General features: G+C 47.9%; 1 protein-coding gene across 1 annotated transcript in view; it reads left to right on the forward strand.

Moving 5' to 3' along the window:
- Positions 1-2,505: 2,505 nt before the first annotated feature.
- The window catches only part of Pdia5 (protein disulfide isomerase family A member 5), an 88,134-nt gene continuing 70,184 nt past the window's right edge, over positions 2,506-20,455 (forward strand). Inside the window, exon 1 of the mRNA XM_040750863.1 lies at positions 2,506-2,654. Within this exon, the coding sequence (XP_040606797.1) occupies positions 2,619-2,654 (36 nt within the window). The 5' untranslated portion in view covers positions 2,506-2,618. The remainder of the gene's footprint in view (positions 2,655-20,455) is intronic.

The following is a 20,455-nucleotide window of genomic DNA, read 5'->3' on the forward strand; positions in this document are numbered from 1 at the left end:
AGAGTTATGAAGTAGCAACAAAATTAATTTTATGGTTGGGGGTTACCACAACACGAGGATCTGTATTAAAGTGACTCAGCATTAGGAAGGTTAAGAACCACTGGTCTAAGGGCAACAGGAGACCATTGACGGGGTTTAGGAAAGTGATTAGCAAGACCCAAGTGAAATTGCCACATGGATAATTAGGAATAGCAGGCACACACTAGAGTCTGCTGCTACCCTTTCCTAGAGGGGCACACCAGTGACAGTGGGGGGTGGCAGGATACCTGTATTTTGGAGGTAGACTTGACAGGACATGGCAAGGAGTTAGATGGGTCTTTTGAGAAGGGGTGAGGCAAGGGTAACTTCTAGATGTGGCCTTGAACCCCTAGCTAGCAGGTAAGGGTTATTCAGGGATCATTTCCCAACTACCAGCTGTGTGCTTCCACTGTCCATCTTAGTTCGATCCATCTGCATTCTCAGGACATAGTAAGCATTCAACGAACATTTCTCAAGGAATAACCCGCTGCTGGCATGCTTGGCAAAGTGGATTTAAAAAGGACTTTTTTACATTAAAAATTATTTTTGTGTGTATGGGTGTTTTGCATACATGTATTTATGGCTACCATCTGCATGCCTAGTGCCCTTGGAGGTTAGAAGAAGGCATCAAAGCCTCTGAAACTGGGGATATAGATGGTTGTGGGTTGCCATGTAGATGCTGGGAACCAAACCCTAGTCTGTAAGAACAGCAAAGACTGTTAACCGCAGAGTCATCTCTCCAGCTCTCATTTTACATTTTTTATTCAGGTAGCTAACATTCTGAAGAGTCCAAGAATAAGAATATAAAAATATAGGTCCCAAAAATAGGAATGTAGAAATATAGAAATATAAAGTTGTAAGCCTTGGAGAATGAGAGCAGACTGTCAGCAGTCTTCTCAGCAACTTAAGTATTAACTATTAACAATGGGTTCCCTTGCTCTGTTAGTCTTGCAGAGATGAAAAGGCTCTCTGCAAACTGAAGGTCCCTCTGCAAACTGAGGGCCAGCTTTTTAGATACCCTCCCAGTCACTCATGACCAGGAAGTTGATGAGAGCTGAGTTAACCTTTAAATGATGAGATGGACATGACTTTTGGTTGTGCATTGTTCCATACCCTTTCCAACTATGAAAAAGTGACACTGTGGTGGTGGTGGTGGTGGTGGTGGTGGTGGTGGTGGTGGTGTGTGTGTGGTGGGGGCATTGCAGAAAGTGCCAGAGAGAAACAATGAACTAAATACAAATACTAAAAAAACCCTGTTAACAAAAATTGTGGAAAGCAATTTGTAACTGAGTTTTTACCTCGAGACTGTATGTGGTTGTGCAGATTAAGATACACAGGGCTTTAGTTCATGACTAATGCTTGCTTCTTACTACAAAAAGGGGAGTTTGAAAACTATCCAGTTTGCCAGTTTCGGAAGCCTGAACTCTGACTGTAGTCATGGCTATAGCTGATAAGCTTTTGTGCCCCACAGAGATTTTTTTCTTTTCCTGGAATAAAGCTTGCTTCTGGTTTAGTAGACTTTGGTAGTCTGCCCTCCATCATTGTGCAACCCCTGGCCCAACAATTGATTGGCCATCTTAAAGTACACAGTTTGATGACATTTAATGCATTCACAATGTTCAAGGGCTTCCCCCTCTTTACTTCCCGAATCCATTAAATAGTCACTTCCCATTCCCCCCTTTCCCCAGCTGAACCAATAATCTGTTCACACTCCATATCTTTTACAAACTTTGGATATTTCATATGAATATCACCATGCAGTATAAGACCTCTTGTATCTGTCTTTTTGAAAATCAGCATCATGCTTTGGTATTTGTCCATATGGTGGCACTTCCTTCTTTTTGTTGGCTGAATAGTATCCCTTTGTGTGGACATACATCACATTTTCTTCATTTGTCCATTGAGGTTATTTGGGTTGTTTCTACCTTTTGGCTCATATAAACAGCACTGTTAGGAACAGTGGTGTGTGTAAGCACTGTTTGAGTCGCCTTTTCAATTCTTTTGAGTTTATGCCTAAGGAATAAATGGATCGCATGGTAATGTACGCTTAACTTTTTAGGGATCGCTAAATTGTTTCCAGACCTCTCAGTTAAATTTTGCCAAAGGAAAAAAAAAAGAGGAAGGTCAGAGCCTGGGAAGCAGAGGACTTTTCCTGTCCTCCACAGGCCATGCCAGACTTTACAATTAGTTATCTATAGCCAAATGACTGGAATTCTCTGGGTTGCCTCCTAATCCTCAGAGTGGGTAAACTAACTTCTGGTGGCAGAGTGAGTTGTTGCTTCTGAAGCTCTGGGCACAGAGGAAGGTCCCCAAGTGAAGCACTGCCCCTACTCCCCAGCCTCTCCACCCCCCAATCCAAGCTGCCCTGTGTCCCCAAAGCAAAGTCCAATGCACAGTAGTCCCTCTCAGTGGTGCGTGAACTACAACTCCCGGCAGGCACCTCTCTGGGCCGCCTCTCCCAGCTTGGTGCGCATGCTTTGGCAGACGTGGCACCGGGAACTCGGAGGCGGGGAGCGGCTGCAAGTGGCCGTGGCTGTTGGCCGCCGTAGAGCTAGCGGGCGTGCACAGGAGCCGGTCGCAGACGGCAGGAGGCAGCGGGGATGGCGCGGGCATGGGGGCTGCTACTGGCGATCGGGGTGAGGCTGCGGGCCGGCGACACGTGCGCCCAGCATGGCCGTGGGCGCGCGCGGTCCGGGGCTGTTGGGGGCGTGCGTGCCGGGTGGCAGCGGGGTCCTGGTCCTCTGCGCCCCGCCCGTGCGGGGCCGGGCGATCCCTCGCTCGGTGTTCCTGGTCCAGCACAACTTTGAGGGGGCGCAGGTCTGGGACGCCCTCTGTCAAGGCAAGATGTCTGGGCGGCGCCTGCACCTGTGTGAGTGCCCGGTGGAGGCTGCCTTCCACCTGCTCACCAGGAAACCTTGCTCTTGGGTTGGACCCCGGGAGAAAGGGCGCGTAGCGGGCTGGGTGGGGTCGCCACCTCCAGGAGTTCTGCTCCCACACCCATGTGACTCCGGCTCCAGTCCCGACCACTTTTCGAGCAGTGTGGCGCCGGGAATCTTTAAAAAGTGTCTGCGTTTCTTCCACGAGATGGGGACTATAAAGATACCCGCTAACGGGGTTGTCAGATGGGTCGTTGGGGAGTCGGAGAAACAACCTCCACAGACTGCAAAATGATACCAGAGTGATCCAGGAGTGGAGGAGGGGTGAAGCGGGGTGCAGACTGTGTGAGGAAGGGAGACTTTCCCGGGCATGCCCCGGAGAAGAGGGGATGGGTGTGCCTCTGGAGCTGAGGTGTGGCTGTGTGTGTGATGGGATGTTGTGACCTTTCACATCTCTCCCATCACTTCTTGTCTCCCTTGTGTTGAGTCCAGCCTCGTTACTCCCACCACCACTACCACCAAGTCCGGAAGACTTCCTGCCCCTGCCACTCCACTGTTTTCCCTTTGGGTGTGGCAAGTCTGCTGGGCAGATGGAGGGGGGAGAGGGGTGAGTGGCTTTAAACACTTTACTTCCCAGTGCCCTGTTGTGTGGAAGTAGGTGGCGAAGGGAGCTCCCTGTACCCTGCTCCGTGCCCTGCCTCCAGGAGAGACCCTGCTGCTGCTGCTGCTGCTGGTGTTGCACGATGTTTGCCATCAGTTTCCTGGAACTAGTGGGTCTGACTCCCCATCAGGATGTCAGCCCTTGAACTCCGAGGGAGGAGGGTTCTGCTTTTTTCCCTTTTCCCTCCTCCCAGTAAGAACAAGGGCTTGGGAGTCTGAACTTTTACTCTGTAAACATTTATCAGCCACATTGTTTGCCACGGGGTTGAGTTTTGGGTGGGGAGCAAACTACACTTTGTGCCTGCCATCAGGTGCTGCCTATGACTGAGCAGCAGTCGATCTTATGAGCAAATAATGGTAGAAGAACAAGAGCAGTAAAAGCTAATGCCCTCAACTACTGGTAGCCTGCCATGGGAGAGCCATACATTATCTTAGAGGTAGGGGTCCCTGTGGCCTTCCCAGGGTAGCCGGAGCCGAGTCCAGGAATAGTGTGGAGTAGGTACTTCCAAGGTAGAGGTCTGCAGGTACCTTCTCCACAGGCAGTGTGGACGGCACCGAGGTTTGCCAAAGCACTGGCTGCTGGGAGCCCTAAACAAGCATTTTATGTCTCTTTCTTGTAAGCCTAGAGTTGACTTGGCAGGTGGGAGGTAGGGGGATGAGAGCCTGAAAGCCCGGCAGCAGTAAGTGACTGCTGGTTAGGCCTCTGTAAGTTTAAAAGCTGTGGGTCGGATAAGGGCCTCCCAGGTCCTTGGGAGCATTTTGGGTTCTTTGTTCACTCTGCATTGACCGAAGGCCACTGGGTGTGGCCCAAGGGATATGAAGAAGTACTTGCTGGGTCTGATGGCCCAGGCCTGGAATCCCAGGTAATTAGGAGGTTTGTGAGGAAGAAGGATCAAAAGTTCTGTTTGGGCTACAGAGTAAGTTTAAGGGCAGCCTGGGCAGACCTTACCTCAAGTGGGGAAGTGTGTGGGGGTATAGCTCAAGGACAGAGTGCTTGCTTAGCATGTACTAGATTCAGTTCTTAATGCTGTGTAAAAGAAAAGAAAAAACTCAGGGCCCCTCTATCTGTGGTCTCACTGTCCAGTTTTAAGTTATCTGTAGTCAATAAAAAAGAAACAGCTCAGAGGGTAGAGTGCTTGCTTTTCGTACACGAAGCCCTGGGTTTGATCCCAGCATCACGTAAATCGTGTGTGGCATAAAGCCAGGCAGTTGAATCAGGAAGTCAAGGTCATCCTCAGAATTTCAGGCCAGCCACCATGTCTTAAAAAAAAGTAAGCACTGTACCAAATGGTATTTTGAGAGCCCACATTTTATCACAGTATAGTAATAACTTCTGTATTTCATTATTATTATTTATTTTAAATCAATGCCTAATTTATGAATTAAACTTGGTCACAGGTATGAATGTATGAGAAAAAGTCTGTATGCTTTATATGATCTGCAGTTTCTGGCGTTCACTGGAGGTTTTGGAGTCACCCCTTTCAAATAAGGGAAACTGTGATGGGAAAGGGTTTACAGAGATTTGTGTGCAGAGCTGTACATGTACCACATCTTTTTATAAAAGCGAAATATGGAAGTAATTTAATTACTCAATAATAGTGGCATGGTGTAATACCTTCCGGCCTCTTTCAGACTTTGGAAAGTAATATTTTTTGTTAGTTTGGGCATCTATAACAAGTACACCATAGACTGGATCCTTATAATGACAAATTTGTTACTGTTTCAGATGTTGGGTGATTGATGCCAGGGTGCTAGCTCAGTCAGGTTCTAGGGGAGATCCTCTTCCAAGTTGCTGACTGCTGATTTCTTGTATCTGGTGTGATAGAGAGAGGACCCAAGATCTTTCTGGGTTCCCTTTAAAAGCACTGATCCTATTCGTGCAGTTTCTTTAAGGCCTGATAACCTTCCCAAGGCCCCGACTCTTCATACCCGTCACAGTGTGGAGGGTGTTAGGATTTCAACATGAAGTTTAGGGTACACCAAGCATTCGGTCCATTGAAGTGGTTGTAAAGAATCTGCTTAATACAATTAATGCTTATTGTTCAGATATGCTAAGATGTGGATGAAGACCATCTAAGGAGGAAAAAACGCTCAGGTATAAAAACCATGATACAGAGCTAGACTTCAGAGTGGATGAAGTTATATATGAAGAACTACCAGAACATTGAAATACTGGTTGTTCTAGAAGGTGATGTGGTAGGTGACTTTTGTTTACTTCTTTGATTATTATTTTTTATATTTGAGAAGTGATTATATATATGCACATATATAAGTTTATAATCAGAAAAGTTTAAACAAATTTAAAGATTTTCTTGGCAGCCGTTTTTAGTCTTTTAGAAATGACCCTGGTGGTATCTGGGACAAGTTAGCCCTAGAAGCTCCCAGACTAAAGAGGCCAGGACACCTGGATTTGAGAGCCTGCTTTCCTGCTGTCCAGCTGGTGCTTCCTGCATGGCCTGACCTTCCCCGAGGGCCATACATGCTTTGTTATATAGTGTCTGGGCAGTCACAGGATGGAGAACTCTTGTCAGGGCTTAGTAGCTGTCTCCAAGTTAAAGGTTCTCAAATGTCAGGCCAAGGACTCTGCTGGGCTGTGGCAGAATTTTCAGTAGTGTACATACCGATTTCAAAATAACAGCACTGAATGGATTTTCTAAAGGAATACAAATATTTTCAGTTAAAAACTTACCCAGGAGTCAGGCGGTGGTGGCATACACCTTAGATCCGAGTGCTCTGGACGCAGAGGCAGGTAGATCTCTGTGAGTTTGAGACCAGCCTGGTCTACAGAGTGAGCTCCAGGATAGCCAGAGCTACACAGAGAAAATCCTGTCTCGAAAAACCAAACTATTTAAATAAGTAAGTAAGTAAATAACTAAATAAATAAGCATTGCCTAGGGCTTTGGCTGGAGCTTAGTGGCGGAGCACTTGCTTAGAATGTGGGAGGCTCTGGACGGGATATTTTGTGTCTTTGAAACTGAACCCAATGATAGTATATTGAGATTTCACATCAAAAAGTCCCTTCTTGATAAAATTATATAAAAATAGACAATACATATTTTATTTACAAATACATTTTAAAAATAGTTCATGAGCTCGTGACATTTGAGAGACAGTCTTAATTTTGCTGTCCTGGGAATTGAACCTTGAGCCCCACACCTGCTAGATAAGCACTCAACAGAAGCGAGAGAGGAACCAGGCCTGCTGAACAATGAATCCCGTTCCTCCCACTCCCCCTTCTCCAGCTTGCTTCGGCTGCCTTTGCCCCCGTGGTGGCTGGGAAGCTCAGAGGCCCCGGGACAGTGGGTACAGGCTCAGAAGGCATATTCACCCCGTGGCCTCTCCTGCAGAGCTTTTGAGGTACACTCAGGCAGGTTTTCTTTTTCTCTACCACCATTATATATTTAATAGGCCTTTGTGGGCTGGCCTGGGAACCTAATTGCCATTGATAATGCTGCTTGGAGCTTAGAGTGCACTTTTCCCACAGAAATAAACACATTACCGAGGAAGTCTTAAAACAGATGTGTGGTGTACATAGATGGAGCTGTGGCTGAGTTCCCCATGGATGCCAGGTGCTGACAGCTGGGGATTCAGGCCAGGCGCCGGTGATGGGCGCTGAGTGACCAGAGAAGTCCCCAAGAAGGAGTTGGTCTCACGAGGAGGGCGGACTCAGGCTCTGTGACCGTTGCGGTCCTTGTCTGGCTGTTGTGTGGTGTGCTAAGAGGCCCTGGCATGTGGGTGATGGAGGAGCTTTTGGTGGAAAGAGTGGCTGCTGCACGCAGGAGAGGTGAGCAAGACAGGAGAGAGGTCCAGTGAGTGGGTGGGAAGCAGAACCCAGAGTCTGGTGGTGGGCAGTAAGAATGGCAACGTGGAAATGTCTGCCAAGCCCTGGGACTGGCTTCTCTAGGCCATGAGAAACAGATGAGAGTGGCCCATTTATTAACACCGTGGAACAATGGGTTGAGGGGAAAGGCTGTTGCTTCTTCCCCCAGAACACTTTTGTTCTTGCTTTCGTCCTTGTTATCTGTTACAGTCAATCATGCCATGTGTTGGAAAGAAAGAGGGCTGGCCTTGGGCCGCTTCTCTTGTTTGTAAATGGTGGTGATAGTATCCGTTTTGCCAGGCGGAAACAATGTAAGAAGCAGGCAGCACAGTGCTTCAGCATCAGAAGGAACCTCGGCATCCTGCAAGCTGTTGAGGACTCTACATAAGACACTGGTAGAGAGCAGGTCATATGTATTTGTGGGCCAGACTGGCAGGTGTGGGCAGGGGACCATGTGATATAGGTGCCACGTGGTGGGGGCTGTGCCGCTGGGGTTCTCCAGGGCTCTGACCCTCACCTTCCCCCTCTTGTGGGTAATGTGGAAACACCTGGGATTGGTTGGTGCATACAAAGAGGCCGAGAGGTTAAATCTGTTTCTCCCCCTTCCTTCTGAAAGTCGATCCTCTCTTGGGGCAGAGACACACCGACCAGACCACATTAATCCCTGGAGGGTTTCACCCCAGCTTTGTGGTTTTGTTCTGTGGGGCTGTTTTGTGTGGTTGGTTTCGAAATTAAGTACCCAGGTTAGAAACAGCTGCAAGGAGAGCATAAGTTCTTTTAAGCTGTGTAAACTGCTTGAACCTTTTGGGCCCAGTTGGGGACAGAAGGAATGCTAACATTTTACCCCTCACCCCCTCACTGCTCCTCTGTGGGCTGGTCTGTCCCTTCTGCTGGTCCTGTCTTGCGGAGTGCTCCTAAGTCTCTGGCTGTTTGTTCTAGAGACTGGAGTTGTGACAAATCTTACATGTTTGTAGAGGGACTTAGGCTTGGCCCAGTTGACCCTTGTGTCCGTCTTTAGTGTCTGTTAGGTCCTACACTTATGTGGTGCATTAAGCTGGTTAAATACCGTGACCCCAGAGAGGGGTGAGTCTGTGGCCTGAGGTGGGGAGCCGTGCCGTCCATAAGAACAGAGGGAATGTGGCTCATACAGTGGAGGTGCAGTGGCCGCCCTGAATGTTTAAGAAGCCGAGCTGACACTCGCCCTGTAGCTTCCTGATGGCCATAGCACCATAGCACTGTAGTACCGGAGGAGCAACTGGCTAGGCCCCAGCTGGCTTCCTGGTCTCCAAGTAGCTCCGCTTTGCGTCCCCTTTGGCCACCCCACGGCACATGCCCGTCTTCCGGCACTTCTTGCTAGCTTTGCCATTGTGCACTGTGGAGCAATGACACTGAGGTGGCATGAGGTTAGGATAGCCTTTTACATCTTTTTCACTCCTCAAAGTCACACTGAGCCCCAGTTGCATGTGCAGTTTTCAGCTCATTACAGCTTTCTGGGGCAGGGGTGGAATCCCTCTCCTCCAAAGAGTGCTGCCATTCCGCTAGCCCTTCGGCATCCTGCTGTCAGTAGGTCCTTTAGTCCTTGTTGGCAGAGCTCGCAAGGTCCAGGTTGAGAGCAATAAGCTGGGGTTTAAATGTACAGGTGACCCAGAATCCTAGCCCAGAAGTAACCTCCACTGTTAGGCCAAGTAGGCAAGCGTCCCCAGGGGTGTCCTGTCTTCAAAGGGCCTCATCTTACTGCATCCTGGACAGGATATTGTATGTGCCCATTGAGGAAATGAACCAGTGCCAGCGTCCTAAAGTTGTGACAGGAGTTTGGCCATTCAACAGTCGCTTTTTTTTTCCTTCCTAGGATGGTTGTTTCCTTGAAAACTTTTATGAACTGGGTCCTGTGCTGAGGCGTTTGGGCTGTACTGATAAATTAGTCTAGTGCCACCCTTCCTCCGGTGGCCGAGTCAAATATTAGTGACATCACTGAAATGTGAGCTGCTGGAGGAGGAAGCTCAGTGGCAAGAGAATGCATGAGGGTCCCTCTCCTGATGCGGGGACTTGGGGAAAGGTTTCCCTGGGGCCCCAAGGTCCCTGTCTCAGAACAGTGTCTACAAAGGTCTCAGGATGAGTGAATTTTAAAAGGAAAGCATTTAGAAATAGGACACGTGTGGAGTAAGATGGCCGTAACTTGTTGATAATAGATTTGCGGTGATTCATGTAAAATCTGGATGGCAGGTTTGAGAATTTCTCTTATTTAGGGCAGTGGTCGTATCATAAACACAGCACTTGAAGCTATCTGCACCAAGTGCAAAAAAGGTGATTTCTGTCAGTGGAGTTGGTGACTGCCATTACTACTGTCATGTACCACCGCCACTCCTAAGCTGCAGAAAGCATTAGTGCATTTACAAGTATGCTTATGTAAACAAAAGTAAGGTTGGACCTTTTCTCCACCCAGATTGATAGACTCTCAAGCCTGGTGTGGTGCGCACTGTATATAACAACAACATGGGGGAGGTAGAGGCAGGAGGTTCATGAGTTGCAGGCCACCCTGTGCCACATAGCAAAACACTGCTCCAAAATACCAGGGGCTAGAAAGGTAGCTCAGTGGTAGAGGGCTTGCACAGAGGTGGGATGCATAAACAAAGCCCTGGGTTCGATCCTCTGCACCAAACAAGGCCACATTCATAGACAGAGAGGCATAGAAAAATTAACCAAGATCTGGAAGTAAAAGATAATTTGTGAACTCTAGTTTTTTTCTCTTTTAGCTCTAAGTCCACCCAAAGGCTATCTGCTGCCCTGGGGAGAGAGCTGTTTCTTCTTCAGGGCCCATGTTCTGGATTGGGGGAGGCTGCAAATGATCTACATATAAACCGGAAGATAAATCCTATTGTTCCTGTTATCTAATTTGATCCTAAGTATAATACTTTCTAACAGCCTCTCTTACAAAAATTAGTTTTTGAGCTTCCCTCCTTCTATCGTCTTTTGGCCTAGCTTTGTTATTTTAGTGCATATTTTATTGTCAAACTTTGAAATATGCTCGGTATTGGTTTGTATGGGAGTTAGTTTTTTTAAAAACAATTGACTGATGGTTGAACCCACAGTAAGAACTGCTGAGTGAGCATATGTGATAACTAATCTCAGTTGTCAGCTTGATGCATTTGGGAAGAGGGAACCTCAGTTGGAAGAATTGCCTCAATCAGACTGATTGAGGAGGGCCCAGCCCATTGTGGGCAGTTCAATCCCTAGGCAGATGGGTCTGGACTGTGTAAGAGAGTTAGCTGGCTGTGAGCCTAGGAGCTGACCAGTAAGCAGCATTCTGAAGCCCCTGCCCTGCTTGAGTTCCTGCCCAGACTTCTCTCAATGGGGAACTGTGAACCGAAAGTGTAAGATGAAGTATAAACCCTTTCCTCCCCAAGTTGCTTTTGGTCAGAGTGTTTTTATCACAGGAACAGAGTGCACACCAGGGCAGCAGGACATGGGTGTGTTGCCCAGAACGGAAGCCTAGACTGGAGACAGTAGTTTAGGAGTACTCGTCTACAGAGAGAAACCTGGAAAGTGTGGGGTGGGCAGAGGAGGGGATCTGAGTGAGTCTAGAGAGGCATCAGCATGATGTACATAGAGAGGGAGAGGGCGGGGGAGTTAGAGGGGAGACTCGGAGGCTGTGAGAACCTGATACCCATAGGGCTTACGGGGTAGGGGACATTGTTGAGCCATCTCGGTGGCAGGGGCCAGATTTCAGAGGGATGAGGACTGGACAGGGAGGCGACAGAAAGTTGACTGTGAATGGGGAGGGGAGTGACTTGGAGGTCCTGAGAGAGTGGTTTGAAGAGATGCATCAGTGGCAGCTCTCCAGCAGGCTGTGGCTAGAATGTACTGATTTCCCCAGCAAAGGTTTGGTCAATAAACTTGAACTAGCATATGTATATGTATATGTATATGTATGTGTATATATAAAATATGTGCATAATAGCTCGATTTGGGGGCCTTTCAAACTCATAAGGCAACCTTCTTTAAGAGTAAGGCCCAGGCTGGAGAAACCCACAGAAACAGCTGACCTGAATAAGGGGGAGCACATGGACCCCAGACTGATAGCTGGGAAACCAGCATAGGACTGTTCCAGACCCCCTGAACGAGGATGCCAGTTTGGAGGTCTGGTTAATCTATGGGGCCTCTGGTAGTGGATCAGTATTTATCCCTAGTATACGAATGGACTTTGGGAGCCCACTCCACACAGACTGATACCCTCTCAGCCTAGACACATGGGGGAGGGTCTAGGCCCTGCTCCAAATGATACGACAGACTTTGAAGATCCCCCATGGAAGGCCTCACCCTCCCTGGGGAGCAGAAAGGGGATGGGATAGGAGGTCTCTGGGGGCCAGGGGAGGAAGGGAGGGAGAGGGAACTGGGATTGCCATGTAAAGCAAGCTTGTTTCTAATTTAAATAAAAAAGGGAAAAAGCAAAAACAAACAAAGAGTAAGGCCCATGGGGGTGGGAGGGAGAACTGTGGTTGGAATGTAAAATGAAATAAAAAAAAATTTGTAAAAATGGAAAAAAAAAGAGTGAGTTCCAGAAACCTGTAAGTACAGGAAGCATGTACTTCACAGTTGTGGTACTGCAGTGTGTGGTAGCACTTGCCTTTAGTTCTAGCCCTCAGGAGGCCCTGGCAAGAGGCAGGCAGGTCTCTGTGTGAGTTTGAGGTCAGCCTGGTCTACACAGGATGTTCCAGGCCAACCAGGACCTTGTCTCAAAAAGCAGGAGGAGTGGGATACAGCTATGAAAATGTGTGGTATTTTGGCTCAGGGTGTCCTAGGTTTGAGTCGAGGATGTCTGGTCCCCATTGCTTGGGCTTGCGGTAGCACCATCTATTACAGGGATAGCCCGTGGAAAAGGCCTGTGTACCTTGTGGCTGATGTGGAGCGGAGACTAGGAGCCTGAGTCCCAGTGTTCTATGACTTTGCAGTAATATACTGCAGAGGGAACTAAGCTTTGTACACTCAGGCCTTTGGGGAACATTCCAAATCCAAACTGTAGCAGGGAACGTTAATTTGTGCGGCAGGCAGTCATTTGGCAGGCAAGGTTACTGCTCTCCACTGACTGGTGCGGCATGCGATTCTGCCACTGTCTTGAGCTGTGTTGCCGGTGTCCTGCCGTGTCACTGGCCCTAGCACATGAAGTTTCCATGTTCTCTGAAGGGCTTCCAGGGAACCGCAGGCATGCAGGCTAACGGAGGAAGATGGATCAGGCTGTCATGGCTCTTTTCAGTTTGTCGCCCTCAGTGGCTAGAAGGGAAAGTAAACTTGCTGGTCTCATGGCTCTTTTTCTTAGAGCTATAGGGAATAGGAGAGAGTGCTAGAGATGTCTGTGGCAGTGTTCCCATGGCCAGGTGTAGAGAAGAATACAGGATCCTTGTTCACACACTGGCAGGCTCCTCCAGAGCGCCCTCTTAGGCTTGGCCTTAGGCAAGTCTTGTAATTGCTTCAAACCTCAGTTTTCATGTCCCTAAAGTGGGGGGAGGTTCCACTCCCCACAGCAGTGGTTTATAGCCAGAACATGTACACAGCCTTTTGGGGCCATGGTGAAGGTACTGGGGCTTGAACCCAGGGCCTCACACATGGTAGATGAGTGCTCTGTCAGACCCCATCCTGTGTCCTGCACCAGCAGCAGATACAGCTGTTTCTCTGAACGCTTCGTCTTGCCACCTATCAGATGTTCTGCTGTTTCTGTTTCATGTCATTTGAAAAAGATGCAGGTGTCACCCACTAGATTGATTTATGACTGCTTCTGAGTGGAGACCAGAAGACTGGAAACGTGAATGTGTTAATGTATATGAAAGCATGGCTGTGTACTGTGGTTCAGGAGCACTTGAGTTGCCTTTTTTTTCCTTATCAATTAGCGAAGCTTTGAGGCATGATTGGGTTTCCAGAGTGGGAATTCACCTCCTCCTCCCCTCCCTGCTCCTCCCCACCCCCTGCTCTCTGATCCAGTGTTTCTACCAGTTCATCCTCGTTAGCAGGCCTGGCACACCGGGCTGGCAGTCACCCAAAGCCCTCTTGGCCCTAGAAGAGGTTTTCCAAAACATTAAAAGCCTCAGGGACTTACATCTTGGTTAAATGCACTGCAGTTGCAATTTCAGGATAAGCAAACCTGTTTTTATAGGCTCCTGGATCAATTGTCCTGCCCCTGACTTGTCCCTTGTTGACAGCCACATTTGTGCTGTGTGGAATACAGGGAAAAACTGTGCTGTGCGGTCCTTAGTATAAGGAGTGATTTCTCACAGGAAGCAAAACACAGGCTAAGAATTCTTAGCAGGAATGATGGGATCAGAAGTATTTTGGATTTCAGTTTTTTTTTTAACATTTTCATATACATAGTGAGATCTTGGGGATGGGTTCTAGGTTTGAAGGTCATTTCTCTTTGGAATACATCTTATATGTGTAGCCTGAAGGTAATTTTATGAGATATTTTTAGCATACCTGCTTTGCACCGGGACACATCAGGCGTTGTCAGGTGTGGGATTGTCCACTGATAATGTTGATACTCTGAAAGTTTTGTTTTTGAACCCAAGTATGGCAGCATAGATCTGTAACCCCAGTGCTTGGGAGGCTGACCAAATAGGGTCAGTACAAGCCTATGCTATGTAGACCTTGTTTTGGATTTTCAGAACCCAAATTTCAGCTTGTTAAAAAATGTAGCTAGCTTTGTGTTTACAGGACAAGGAGTTACTGCCTGTGGTTCCTCTTTGCTCCACTCTGGATGCCAGGGTCCTTTGGACTTGGGTCTGAATCAGAGATCTCTTACTTGCCCTGTAGCCCTTAGCAAGCAGTGTAGCCTTAGTTCTGAGTACCTCCTAAAGGCCCACATGGAAGTCAGGAGAGATGCTGGACTCCCTGGTACTGGAGGTGAAGATAAAGGTTATGAGCCATTATGAGAGTACTGAGACTTGAACCTAGATCTTCTGCAAGAGCAGTAAGGACCCTTAACCACTAAGTCACCTCCCAGTCTGCTTCTAAATATACACCCCCCCACCATACACAACTAGAGGCCTGTGCTTGTGTTGTCATCATCAAATACTTTTCCCCCCATTTAGGGACTCATGGCACTTTGTATTTCAAAGTCTGCTAGATAGACAATGACATCAGAAACTGGTGGTAAGATCCCCAGACTTTCTCTGTGGTTCAGCCTTCCTTCCTGGTTTAAGAGCAGTGCTCCGCCATGTGGTTGGTGGTAGATGCTTAGGGTTTGTCTCTTGAAGGAGCATAAGTTACTTATATTTAAAATGAGGGCTATTTTGTATAGCCCCTCATCAAACCCGTAAGAATTTGCTAGGTGTGGGTTACATACAGGGTATTTTTTGGGTCTTCTTTTTGTGGTGGCTGTGGATTGAATCCAGGGCCTTGTGCATGCTAGGCAAATGTTCTACCACCTAGCCACATTCCCGGTTCTGTTGTTTTTTGTTTTTTAAATTCTATATACCAGTTCCTGTAAAGGAAAAAACAAACAAGAGCAAAGCAAACAAACAACCCCCCCCAATGCCCCCAAACTAAAACAAAATCCAACCTGCCTCCCCACAAACCAAACAGAAAACCTATGGTCCTTGAAGTGGTAGAGCAGCCAGCCAGCAGTGCGAGGGCAGGAAGGGCAGTAAGGTGGGTGCTATATATTGTGGAAAAGTACTGGTACGCCACAGCAGAGCAGGCGGGCTGGGAGGGGGGCTGGGGAGGTGATGGGTGGTAGCATTTGAGCCATCTCTTATAGCCATCTCTATTTTTTCTTTCTTTTATTGGGCAGGGCTTTTTTGGGGGGGCTTGTTTTTGCAGTTGAGGGATTGAACCCAAGGGGTCACAAATTAGGTAAGTTCTTTACCACTGAGCTACATTCCCAGCCCCCAGCTAGTATTTGTTGTTTTTGTTTGTTGGTGTGTGTGTGTGTGTGTGTGTGAGAATGTCATGTGTATGTGGGTATGAATACATGTGTGTGGCAGCCAGAGGTTGGTGTTGAATGTCTTTCTCAGTAAATTGTGTATATTGAGGCAGGGTCTCTTACCTGAAACCTAGAACTCACTGATTTGGTTAGTTGTCTAGTTATTTTACTCGAGGAATCAAATACTCTCCTCTGGAGTGCTGGAGTTATAGACAGTCCCACATCTGTCTGGCACACACATGGGAGCTAGGGATCTGAACTAGGGTCTCCATGCTTGCACAAGAGTTTTGCCGCTGAATGATCGCCCCCAACCCCCAGCAAGTACTTTCTTGTTTTTCTGTCTCTCAAGTGGAAATGGTGGCAGCCTTACAGAAATGCTGCATGGAAAATGGATGTGAAGTGTTCTCACACACCCTTTATTCAGGAGCTGTGGATGCAGTTGATCACATTTAGTTAGACTCTTCTTCTACATGTATAATCAGTTAGTATTATGATGTTCCTTGTTCCCTAAATGCCTCAGAGCATCCATGTGACACAGCAGTGTTTCAGCCTCCTGAGCTGGTTTCCCAGAATCAACTAGTTCCTGTCATTAAGCAATGCATGACTGTATTTCCTAAAACACAGGAATATTATCTGATCTAACACAATGCAATGATCAAACTCAGGAAAGGAGAACGGATGGCCTTTAGTGGCCACTGGGGAATGAATGGGTCCAGGAACCCTGCTCAGATTCCCCAAGGCTAACACAGTGTTTTACACATACGTAATCCTTCTGTGCAGTCTGGGTCATCTCTGGCTTGCTTATGAAGCCTGTACAGTGGAAATGCCGTGTGCACATCAGACTTATGTTGGGGCTGTGATGAGAGCAATCACTCTGTGAGTCAGTATAGGTCAATTCTTGGAAGTAGTTTCGATCGGAAGTAGATGGAATCTGCAGGTGTGTCAACCGCAGATTCATAGGACCAACCCGGAGCACATCAGGGCCCAGACTCAAACAGTGAGCCCAATTCAGCTCTCTTTACCCTAGGATGACTCCTCACTTGTCTTTTGTGACCTTGACTTTTTTTGAAGCATCATGTACAGCTTGGGATTTTTGTTTGTTCATTTGTTTTTAAGTTTTAAAATAACATTTAACATTAGATTTATTTATTTGGGGCGTGCATGCGAGCTTGTGTGTGGGCCACATGTGGGTGTTGGGGTTAGAGGATAACGTTCATTCTCTTTTTCCACCATGTGGGAACTGAATATTGAACTTAGATCATCAGGCTTGGCAGCAAGCTCCTTTACCCATTGAGCCATCTCACTGACCCTGTTTATTCCTCTTTGATTCAATAGGTTCATGCTGTGTTGTCCAGTCTGGCTTCCAACTCTGAATCCTCCTGCTTCAGCCTCCCAAGTGGATTGCAGATGTGAGGCAGTATACCCAAGCTACAGTTTGAGTTTTGATGTTTCCATTCAGTGTAACATAGCAGGAGGCCATTGTCTCACTTTGCCCCATTGCTGGTGATGTTAATGTTGGTTCCTTTACCCAGGAGCTTTCGTGTTTTGACACTGTAAAGTTGAATTTTTTTTAACCGGGAGACTTTGAGAGATCTTTCAATAAAATAGCCAAATGGTGGTGTTTTTTTTCTTTAAAAATTGAAATCAGCTGGGCAGTGGTGGCTCACGCCTTTGATCCCAGCAGAGGCAGGTAGATCTCTGTGAGTTCAAGGCTGTCCAGGTCTCTAGAGCCAGTTCCAGGACAGGCTCAAAGCTACACAGAGAAACCCTGTCTCAAAAAACAACAACAAAATGAAATCAAACATTCTTATATGTCAAGTTATAAAACAGAAAGAAGCAAGAGCTATCCAAGGGGACTTAGGTGCATTTCATTCTCTGCCAGTCTTCCTGAGTGTCATTTTGTTTGCTTATAGCTGTGATCATGCCATTATTGTTTCTTTTTTTTTTAACGTAACCTCTAGGCAGTTCTTTTTGTATTGTCCCATCGTTCCTCTGTGCCATTGCGTGCAGCCATTTCCGTGGGGTGTTTGAGTTGTTTGCATGGATTTGACTCCTGTCATTGGGGCTGTGTGAGTCATACCTGTGCCAGAGAGCTCGCTCATCCCCTCAGGATAGCTCCTCAGAAGTGGATCCACTGAGTCAAAGGGCACAGGTACTTTCAAGAGACCCACTACCTCATGCCACGCAGCTTGCCAGAAAAATTGGATGTGTTATGTTCCTGCCAGCACTGTGACAGTTAGGCTCCATATTTTAAGGCTGGGCTAATGGTGCCCCAGCCTTTTTCTCTCTCTTTCAACTGTGGCCCACCAGCAAAGAGCTGTGTGATTAATATCCTGTATTCTGAGTTATGAAAGCAGGGGTACTTATTTCCAAAAATAAATCACAGTGCTGGGGAGTGCATTACTTTTCTCAGGCGGCACAGACTGAGCTCTGGCGTCACGCGTCTCAGGAAGACCCTTCAGAACGAGGGGGACTTGAGATCACGTGAGAGGACTTGGGGTATTTAGCCTGGAATCTCTAGAGGGGATGGTGGTCTTCAGCCTTTGATGCCTGTAGCTGGCCTGGGAGGGGAGGATGGTATACCTCCCTTGATCAGCATTGTTCAGGGAGACACAGACAGGCCAGAGGGTATTCACGTGGTGAGTTCCCACAGCCGTCTTCTGTCTCACCTGTCTTGTTTGGACCCTTGTAAGGGATAAGCTGGCCCCCTTAAGAATAAAGGGCCTGTGGGGGGAGGGCCTAGGCCCTGCCCTGAATGAAATGACAGACTCTGGAGATCCTCCATGGAGAGCCTCACCCTCCCTGGGGAATGGAGTAGGGATTGGGGGGATTTGAGGGGTCAGAGAAGAGGGGAAGGAGAGGGAGCAGAGGGAGCTGGGTTGACATGTGAAGCAAGCTTGTTTCTAATTAGCAACAACAAAAAAAGAGTAAAGGGCCAGAGAGGTGAACTGGAGAGGTCCCAGTTGGTGGGTGGTTACCTGACTTGATCAGAGATGTGCCAGTGGTCAGGGAAGGCACAGGCACACTATCCCTCCACAGCCCCTCCCGCTCCCCCCTCATAAGCATTCCATCTGAAGCAGGAAGCAAGGTTTAGTATTTCAGGGGCTTTCGAGAGCTGATGTTAGTATTTCCTTGTTGAAGTTGCTGTTTCACTGGCTGCTCAGACCTATCTGTGTGTACCAGAAGGTCTAGATTGGCAGTGCCTCCAGAAGACCGTTTATTTCCACTTACATTGAAGTCTGGAGAGGGCTATCTCTCTGTTTCATGAGGGCATCTTCTCATCTCAGCCATCTTATATAACTGCAACTGGCGGGGAGGAAGAGAGGATTTAAGAAGACTCTTTTCAAGCCAAGTGAGCATGAGTTCGAGGCTGGCCTGAGCCTGGTCTCAAAACAAACAAATGACTCCTGTTAGATATCTGCTAATGACTGTCCTTAATAGTTGCCACATGATACTTACCCTTACATCCCGTGGTCTGGGATTTAATGGCCACATTTGGTGCTGGGGAGTCCTTGAGGCAAGACTTTCATTGCAGTGGCCAGAGCACAAGGAAACTAGCCTTCTGAGTTGTCTTGAGATTAGGCGTATCTAATGCTACCATTGAGAAGAACTTCGGAAATAGTTTTAGCCCATCCATTTGCAAAGATGGAGGCAGACTTTGAGGAGGGGTGACCTACTTACCCATGGTCACTCAGCCAGTAACTGACAAGGTCGGTACTAGCTTGGCTTTGTTACTCCACTGCCTCTCCCAGATCTGGAGCTCTGAGTTTTTGGCCAGCCTGTTTCTCCAACATCCAGCTGAGACCCTTGTCTGTTTTTACCCCTTAGTCCCTTTACCGCCAGTTCCTTCAGTGTCTAGACTTCCAGATTCTGACATTTCAAAGCTATTTTGAGCAAAATGTGGGTTAAACTAAATTAAGCTGGTTTCTTCACGGCTCCCAACACAAGAAGGGAATCTTTACTCAGGTGACACAGGAAAAAGGCTTGTGTCCCACCTCCACTCTTCCTCCTAAATGTTAAACTTCTGTCCCCAGATCTCCCTTCTTCTGCAAGGCGCTTTTACATAATTGAGTGACTCTGGCTCTGGAACTTGCAGGGGACAGTGAATCTGTAATGACAGCCGCTGCTAGTTACAGGGAATGGGGAGGGTGCTGGCACATGCCCCAGAGACAGCATTTTTTGTGGTAAGGTGGAGGGTGCAAGGTGACAATGACTGTTGTCCCTGATTATTTTCTACATGTGTAGAATGGTGGCACAGCTGGATGGCTCAGTGGAGGGAAAGGTTTCTGTGTGCTGTGGGCAGGTAAGGAGTGGACACCAGGCAGGGTGAACTGCAAAGGGAGCTTTGGCACCAGCACACAGGCCCTGCTGGAAACAAATTAAGTCTTACCACCTCATGTCTGTACCCTTGGTCTTGGTCCCAAGAGCCCTGGTCAGTCCTGTATCAGCGCGAACTCCTGCTCAGCCTTCCCCGCTATTAGTTCCTTTGCTAGGAAGTGGCTCCTTTTGTCTGTGGCTGGTTAGGCCGAGATCCCGAGGGGCAGACCCGCTCTGGGCAGGTGTCATGGACAAGTTGAAGCCCTGGCTCCACTGCTTATCTACTACATGTCCTTGGTCTCCTAACCGCTGGTCCTTCTCCCTCATCTATAGAAGGACATAAGTACCTACCTGCTGGGTGTAGCCTAGAGGTAAACTAGTCACCACACACACACCAACCTGGCAAGGTTCTGATGGGCTGTGTGACCTCTCCAGCAGGTCATTGTGCAGATGGCAAAAGACGCCAGGTTTCCTGGTGCTGAATGCGCGTACGTGTGCTTGCTTTCCTGCCTGGACCTGTGGCTCTGCCTGATTGCAGGCGAGGCCTCCGGGAGGAAGAGGTGGTCCCCGGTTGCTGTTGTCCTTGCTTTCTAATAGTACTCAAAGGCAATTAGCAGTTGTTATGCGCTTCCGTCTGCCAAGTATTGCATTAGGTTCATGTCCTCCTCCTCCCTCATTTAATCATGAGTCAAGCCACCAGGTGAGCATGGATATTATCCTCTCTCCTTCTGGGTCAAGAGATGACACTCAGCGATCTAGTAACAAGCCCGGGGTCTTGTAAATGGCGGCAACTGGATTCATGCCATGTCTGTCTGACCCCAGAGTCACTGCTCTTTCCAGGGTGTCTAAAAGTGG

This window comes from Mesocricetus auratus, unplaced genomic scaffold (genome assembly GCF_017639785.1).
Source record: "Mesocricetus auratus isolate SY011 unplaced genomic scaffold, BCM_Maur_2.0 Super-Scaffold_100008, whole genome shotgun sequence".
NCBI classification, from domain to species: Eukaryota; Metazoa; Chordata; class Mammalia; order Rodentia; family Cricetidae; genus Mesocricetus; species Mesocricetus auratus.